Source organism: Candoia aspera, chromosome 1, assembly GCF_035149785.1.
Source record: "Candoia aspera isolate rCanAsp1 chromosome 1, rCanAsp1.hap2, whole genome shotgun sequence".
In the NCBI taxonomy this organism is placed as follows: Eukaryota; Metazoa; Chordata; class Lepidosauria; order Squamata; family Boidae; genus Candoia; species Candoia aspera.
Window position 1 is genome coordinate 106418997 of NC_086153.1, and position 8651 is coordinate 106427647.

General features: G+C 36.4%; 1 protein-coding gene across 1 annotated transcript in view; it reads right to left on the reverse strand.

The window, feature by feature from the left end:
- The window catches only part of CRYBG1 (crystallin beta-gamma domain containing 1), a 40278-nt gene extending 32722 nt beyond the window's left edge, over positions 1-7556 (reverse strand). The window contains exon 1 of the mRNA XM_063296824.1: positions 6070-7556. Within this exon, the coding sequence (XP_063152894.1) occupies positions 6070-6791 (722 nt within the window). The 5' untranslated portion in view covers positions 6792-7556. The remainder of the gene's footprint in view (positions 1-6069) is intronic.
- Between the last annotated feature and the right edge of the window lie 1095 nt (positions 7557-8651).

Sequence of the window (8651 nt, forward strand, 5' to 3'; positions counted from 1 at the left end):
TAGAAACAATTAACAAGCAAACCCAGGAAAACAAAAATGAATACATAAATAAAACAGAAGAGGGCTTTGACAAATTTTCTGTAGTCTGGCTGGCCTATAAATCTGGAACGTGAACTAGTTTTCCTCCATCCTCAACATGTCTAATTTATTCTTCTTGATTCTCCTCTTTCACAAAAGAAGGAGGGGGTATCTAGCTGTTAGGCAGTTTAGCTGCGAGGACTGAAGTGCCTGAATACTGGTGAATCTCCTAGAAGGAAAGAATTCAATTTTTCAGGAAGGAACAGTAAAAAGGAGGACAATTTTTAAAAATTTTGTAGATGGAAGGAAGCAGATGTGAATTGCTGATCTCTCTAACCAGAAAGCAAAATTCATATAGTAGCAGTACTAGCATAACTAGGAGCATCTCCTTGAGTTCTTTTTAAAATAATTGTTCAAACTTCAATTAAGAGGGTAATACACGAGGGATGGGGGCAGGGTAGTCCATATTTATATCCATGTGCCTGAGACTGTATTATAATACGTGTAAGCAGTGTGAGAGAGAGACGCTGGCAGTTCCTTTTTTTTCCTAGAAATCTATTCATATAATCAGAGATCAGTAGTCCTAAGTATCAACACAGGACTAGTCAATCTCTCTTTGGCTCTTTTTCAAAAAAAATCCATTCATAATAATATATTTCTTGATAATGCTCCTGGCACCTTGAGTATATTCATGCACACACACACACACACACAAAATAAGAGAGGAGGGTGAGTGTGGTGTGTATTTGAGATCTACATGAAGTTTTAGAAAGCTAATACAAATTATATACACACGTACACAGGTGATATTTATTCAAAAATATCCAACCTTTATCTTGTCCTCTTAAAAAGTTTTACATTAACTTATCTCACTTTGTCCTTTAAGTGGTAAGGCTTGTTAGTGAAGCAGAGAAGTGAGGATGCAAATGCTTTTGCATCTTGTTGTGACTCATTAAGTTCATATAATGTTTTCACTGAGTAGAAGTGCTGAAAAGTTTCTAGTCTAGACCAGAAGTAGATGAGGAGTTCAGCAGATAAGTTTGTAATCACGTTTATATGTAAACTGAATCAAACCGGTATGTCCATTTACTATTCCAGAACCAAAGGGTTTTTTTTGTTTTTTTTTAAGAAAGCTGAAATGACCAGGGTCACTTTCTCTGGCACAGTATTGTAATGTCGTTTGCATTTTTTTTCTTTTTAAAAAATACGAAGTAGTACAAACGTTTTTCTTCTCTGCGTAAGAAAGGAAGCATTGGCCTGTTCAAAAATCAATTTGTCAGTAATGTTAATTGCTTAAGTCTTTCATACTTACATTTTTTTATATAAATTCTTAAGGGAATATTTTGGAATTAGTGTTAATAACTTTAAAGACTTAGAATGGGATGCCAAACTGTTAAAAGGGGGACACTGTTTAAAGAAAATTATAAAAGAACAGCCCATCCTTTGAAAGACATCGAAGCTAAGTTTTTGTTCTATTCTAATGGAGCAAGGTGGAAGATGCCAATTCTTGAATGATTTAAGGTCCTCAGAATGCAAGAGAACATACAATGCCTACAGCAGTGATTCATAGTCTTCACTGAAAACTATGCTAACAGATGTGTCAGAACTGGAAAAGCAATGCAAACTGATTGCAGATGTTTGCTCACCTGAGTATCATAAAAAATGACACTAACATCTTCCTGTTAAGCATATTTAAATAGAAGTACATTCCACTGATTTCAACACAATTTATTTCAAAGTAGGGCTGCAATCTTTTCTATCCTAATAATGCTTACTCAGAAGTGTTGCCTGTTTTAATCCTAAGAAAGTATATTTGTAATTCCAAGTGTTACACACACTTAGTTCAATTTCAGTGAAGTTAAATGTAGATAGATTTAGTTTTATATTATGGCTATATAAAGCATTCAAAGGAGAACTTCACAACATGTGTCGGCACAAATAAAGCATCCTTCCTTATGTTGGTGAAGCAGTCACATCTTCTAGAGAGCTCCACATAGCTGCTTCAAGGCCTTTTTCAGGTTGCATGTGTGTACATGCCCTGATAATACTTCAGCTGGAACCGCTGACAAAACAAAACCGCTGTGCACGCAAACACATATGAAGATAACCTTGGAAAACCTCTGAAGCAGCCAAGCTGAGCCATTCATAGGTTATGGCTACCTCAGTGCTTTGAAAGAGGGTTTTCTTCACACCACAAACTTTGTGACATGCCTCTTTTAATGTTTCACACTATCCTATTTTATAGTGCAATTGTATAATTATGTGCTAAGAAGTGCCAGTATGTTTAATGAGGCTTATTTTATGCATTTGCATATGAAATGTAAAGTCCATACAGACCAAAATTTTGGGTTAGCCACAAATCCTTTGCATAAAACCCCCCACTAAATTGTAATTTTGAATGAGGCAGAAGAAGGAAAGTATTAAACAAATTGGAATAATACCAACTATATTAATTTAAATTCAAATAAAAGAAATCAAATTTAGCACGGCACTCAAGGTTACGTATTTCTCCTCCAGACAAATGTCTGGATCTGTCTAGGAAGAAGTTCAGTAACAGGAAAAAACAAGAGATGTACATTTTGCGGATTTCTTTCCACTGCGTGGAAACCTATTCCAGAAGACTGGGAATCTGTCCAGAATTCTGTGCTGGCTACAGGTCACTGGTATTTTTGGTAAAAATAGCTCTTGCTCCTCCATTCTGGTAGCACTTCTATTCTGAGAAACCAATTTGGATTGAATTGGATATAATACCTTGTATTTTGGATATACTTATTAAGAAGTTAACTTAGGTAGAATTCCTTCTCTCTACATAAGCTTAACACCAGAGATTCAAGATACGCCAATTTACATAAACTTCCTAGGTTCAGACAATACACAAAACCAAAATTAAGCATATAAATTGTAGAGCCAATCCAGCTAATGCTATCCTCATTTCTTTATATCATGCACCAATTCAATTTTCAATTTCTATATGACATTATGTTTATAAGTTTTGTGAGAAAAGTTTACAGACAGGCATCCCACAGATAAGCTGCATACAGCTAGTTTTCCTTCCAAACCTAAACTACAAATAAAATCCTTGTGAGATTAAATTGTAAGGAGGAAGGATTTGTAATTGTGAACTACATGAATCAATTCTATACAGGTATCATATTTTGTAACTGTTATACTGTGCAGGAAAAGAAGATCTGTGAAATAAGCTCAAGACCCTTATCTGACCTTCTGTCAACAGGCAGAATAAAATGCATTCTGACATTCCTGTCAAATATCTCTAAAATATTTGTGCCAGCCCTCCTAAATTTCATGTTCTATCTAGACTTTAACCACAAACTTGTGAATTGCTATACAAGATTCAGCATCACATTTTTTTAAAAAAGCAAAAAATCAGTGTTTTTACTCTTAAAGTTTAGAATCTCCCCATAATTCTATCCTTTGCAAGAAACATTTTTTTTTCCAGGTCACAGTGACCCTAATATTATCTGCTACTATTTTCAAGGACCAATTTCTTTAAACTCAGCAAGCAGTGGCCAGATCTAATGGCATCCCAGTCAAGAAATCACAATCATGGAAAGATCTCTGCAAGATGCACAAGTGAAAGTTGCACTAACACTGACTTCCTTCAAAAGGATCAGTAAAATCAGTGAAAGTTTATAACTGATCTCACCCCCACAATGCCAATATGCAAGTCAAGACATCTCTTCCTAGTTCCAGGATTGAACCTGGAAGATCAGGACATCAAAAGAGCAAATTTGGAATTTGTAGATCTTGCCACCCTGATATGAAAAAAAAAAAAAAAGAAGCTGCACCACCTCTGTAGCTGATGCAATTCCAGGAAATTACATTGATTTACTTAAATGTTTTGTTTGACCTATTTATACATTAATCAAATGTGGTGATTGCACCTCATCTACCATTACAGATCATTATATCAGACTGCAGATATATAGTTGTTGTTGTTTAAAAAGGAGCAGCTATGCTTCTTCTCTCCCTCCTAGATCAAATTTAGACAATAATATATTCTACTTCTCAATATCTATAGATGGATTCCAAATTAAAAATCAGGTTTAGTTAGCAAAGCTAAGTTTATTTTCAGATGTAGTTTAAAGCTGGGGATAGGTGGGTGCGTTCTTCTCTTACAAATCATACAACTGTTATATTGTATTTTTATATATTGCATATTTATTGTATATTTATTGTTTTATTATTTTGCTGTAAACCGCCCAGAGTCCCTGTGGAGGAGGAGATGGGCAGTGACAAATTTGATAAACTGTATCTGGAAAAATGTCACAGATTTACCTATCCTATCTTGAAGACAACCCATGTAAATTAATGTGGCCACAAAGATGCAAACATCTTTAAAACATTGTTCTGGGAAACATACCTCAATTTTGGTTTTTTGGTTTTATCAGGAATGCTGTTTCAGAACATTACAAGCCCTTATTCCAAATGTACTATACATAACAGAAAACAAAGCTCACAACAATATCTATCAACAAAATCCATCGCTCTGTGATTCAGTTCATCTGCAGCACAGTCACTTGAAGTTTATCTAGCAAGATGACACTCCATGTGGCAAGGTTTCATTTGTAATTTATAAACGGAATAGTGAGAATTTGTGTAGCTGCTCAGGGAATTGGTATACATATATATTTTACTATGTGTAAAAACTGCATATGAACTGCACCACTCCTCTATAAATTGGCACTAGAATTCCCATTCTCCCACCCACTCAAGCATGTCAACCAAGCCAAGAAAACAAACACAGGATTTTATTAAATCATCTGACATAGAGACCAGTTGTTCTTGAGCCTGGAAAAGCATTAATTTGCAATGATGGCTTGGGAACGACACAGGTACACTCTATTCAAACTACAGTATGCTTAATACAAATGGAAACAAGATTATAACTGTCTGAAACTGGACTTCTGCCAACTATTTTACAAATTCTGCTATCTTTAGTTAATGACAAGATCAAATTGACACTGTTGTATTCTGGTAAACTTGCCCCCCATATTGTTGTTCCGTGTTTATAGAAAGAAACTTCACTAGAGCCTGCAGCTGGGATAGAGAGGATAATGGGAATGGGGATAAGGGCAGATGACCTATATATGCAATCCTCTTTGCAGTGGATGGAGGGAAGGGGAAATTTTAGAGAGGGAGACAGGGAAACATTTAATGGCCTTCCTCCAATCAGCTCCACTCAGTTCATGACTAACCTTTTTATTAAAAGAAACAGAACACAACTCCAGGAATAAATTTACTGAGTAATGTGTTGTTTGGTGGTTAAGACAATTTATTGCAAAGGGCATAGAAAAATCCTCCTACTCTCAAAATATTTTCAATAGTATTTTAGTACATTTAGTAAAAAATATTTTTCTAACTCAAAGCTGCCTATAATTCTTCCTGAGAAGACAGAAGTCTAAGTACAGGAAATAGAAAACGTTCTGTGAAATTAAGTACTGCGGCGAATTGTGTTTCAAAACAAAAGTTAACAAGATGAAAATATTCTAATTGCCATCAACTACATAAATTCTATAGGGACACGATGGCACTGCAGGTTAAACCGCTGAGCTTGCCGATCAGAAGGTCAGCGGTTCGAATCCACGTGACGGGGTGAGCTCCCGTTGCTAGTCCCAGCTCCTGCCAAACTAGCAGTCTGAAAACATGCCAATGTGAGTAGATTAATAGGTACCGCTTCAGCGGGCAGGTAACGGCGTTCCGTGTAGTCATGCCGGCCACATGACCACGGAAGTGTCCACGGACAAATGCCAGCTCTTCAGCTTTGAAACTGAGATGAGCACCCCCCCCGAGTCGGACACGACTGGACTTTATGTCAAGGGAAACCTTTACCTTTACTACATAAATTCTAGCAAGTATTTATAATTACAGTGCTGGAGTTTCTTTCTGGCAATCAAAGTATATTATATTGACTTATTTTTAAGCAAGTGGAACCCACACATAAGGACAGATATTGTGCAGTTAAAATTCAAGCTTACTGAAAGACGTACTGAACATTTCATTTCATCACATCTAAAACATTAAACTACTTACAGGATAATTTTTGTTGTGACAGTTCTGGAAATGTCAGGGCACATATTTCTTGGCTTTGCTTCGTCCAAATCAGAAGAAATTTGCTTTCCATTTGTTGTTCCCGCCTCATTTTTATGCTTGTCAGCATATAGCAAAACCCTGCCATCAGAAGGGCATTTGCTGACAGGATGCAAATCGTGAGACTCTGTCCTCCCTTCAGAAGGTGACAAAGTGCTACTGTTGCTCACAACGCCTGTAGAAGAAACCAGAACGTTTTCATCGGAACGCGATTCCTCTATTGAAGTACATTTTGATGTAGGATTACCATCTGTTATGCCTTCACACTGTCTTTTGGTGGAAGGATCTTTCCCTGGACTTTTTAAGCCTATGGGTGAAAGGGGACCCACATCAGATTGATTCTTTTTTAAGGATTTCTTTTTATGTGGGGATGAGGCTGGGATCTGCTGCTTGCACTTCTCGAGCTCTGATTTAGTAAATCCCTTATGATTACTTCCAGACCTTACGTCGTTATTATTTGTAGGAGAAATAATCTGTTGACAAGCCCTAACTTTTCTTTCAGAAGTGCCTATTTTTTCTGAAATTGTATCAGAAGGAATGCCATCAAAAACAGGTTCCTCTTTCACAGTATTCTCACTTGCATTTCTATCCCCATTTGGCACATCACTGGAGCTCTGAGATTTTCTCCTCTTTCCAGATCTCCTAATTGCAGGTTTTTTATCCATTCTATCTGTGCTGCTACAATCTTTGTCTAACACAAGAGCCACTGGCTCATTCAAATTTTGTTGTTCAGTTCTACGAAGAAAAATATCCAATGTCAATATTCTAGAAGGTTGGACATGCTCATTTTGCTTAGGTTCCACAAAAAATGGCTGATAGTTTGACTCTGCATATTCTGACTCTGCAAATGTATGAGGCTCCACTAATTCCTTGTGGTTTAATATATGTTCTAGATTTTCATCAGATATATTAGTTAAACTTTTAAAGAAATCTGGAGTTGTTGTATTTGTATCAGTGACAAGTTCGTTCTCTCCTTCCAGTGTCTCGAGTGTAAGATTGCTATCAAATAATGTATTTTTTATTGTTTCATTACTACTATGAAAATCAAGTGACCAGTCACTGCCAGAAGAAATTCCTTTTGTGTTCCATTCTGAAACAATGTCATTATATAAAGGTGTCAGATCCCTATTGTAGAGATAATCTTCTGGTTCTTCAATAGTATCTTGTATCTGTGACTGGCTCTGATCGTAAGTTGGATCAGTAAGAGATTCCTCACTCTTAGATAGATCGTTTATGTCCTCTATTTCTATTGATGCCAACGGGGCTAAATTCTTATGAGGAGATTCAGGCCTTGTACTTTTAACACTTGGCTTTAAAGAAGCTTCCTGTGTATTCTTAGGTTTTTTTCTCCTCCCTGTAGTAAAAAAATGTCCAAACTTCCCCAGAACTGGCTTCTTTTTTTCTTCCTTTGAAGACTCTGAAGAGCGGGTTTTAGACTAGGAAAAAAAGGGAATAAAGAAAGGAAGTGAGATTATATAATAATCAAAACATGCTTCTACTATTAAACTTTTATATGTTCAAAAAAATTAAGAAACTATATCTGAAGTATTTGTTGAATGTTAGAACTTTCTTTGAAAATGGCACCTTGACATTTAAAACATATTTTGTAAAATGCATTAAGTGCATTAAATGAGGTCTTGTTGGGCAACCGAAGCAGATGGCAGCACCTAGCCAACTAAAGTGGATCTTAAAAAGCCAAATAGGTTTGGAATGGTTCACTACTGGTGACCTGGGAGATCACCAGAAATTCCCAGGACTGCAAATTATTTTGAGAAGTCAGAAAACATCCCACAAGGCAGCATTGGCAAACCATTTCTGTACAGTCGATAAGAAAACATGGACATGTCCATGCAGTTTGCAGAAGTTGAGCTCAACTCAAAGCAGACTACTTTTAACAATCCAGTTCTATACCTTTCTTATCAGATTAACCCTCCGCACCCCGTGGTTTAACAGGCTTACTTCCAAATAAGTGGCAGTAGTATGATAGCCTAAATTGCTTATTTAAATAGTTTGCTAAAACATGTTCTATTAAGAAATACCTTTCTGACATTTCAGCAAAACAAAGGGGAATAGATTTTCTCAAGTCTGTACAGAAGTGAAATTCTTAATAAGCATGTTTAGTAGCCATTGTTTGGGTCATTTTAGTGCATGTGGTACTGTAATTTTCAAGCCATCTTTTACTTTTAAGATGCATTTGCACAGCAGAGTGAACCACAAACTAGCAAATCATGTATTATTATTGTGCTGTACAAACTAAGCTAAAATGGCTAAAATGTACCCAAAGAACCGGGGCTGAGGTATGGGTAATTATGTCATCCAAATACAGCCAAACACAAAAACAAGAACTCTAGAATACAATCTATTCATTCTAAGCCACCAAGACCACTAATGTTTATTTAGTCCTCTTTGAATTTCTCCAATTCTAGTACAGAAAACTCATATCTCAAGCACAGCACAACACCTCAATTTTGGCTGAGTGCCACAACACACTGAACCACAACCAAGCCAATACACTTCAGCCTAGT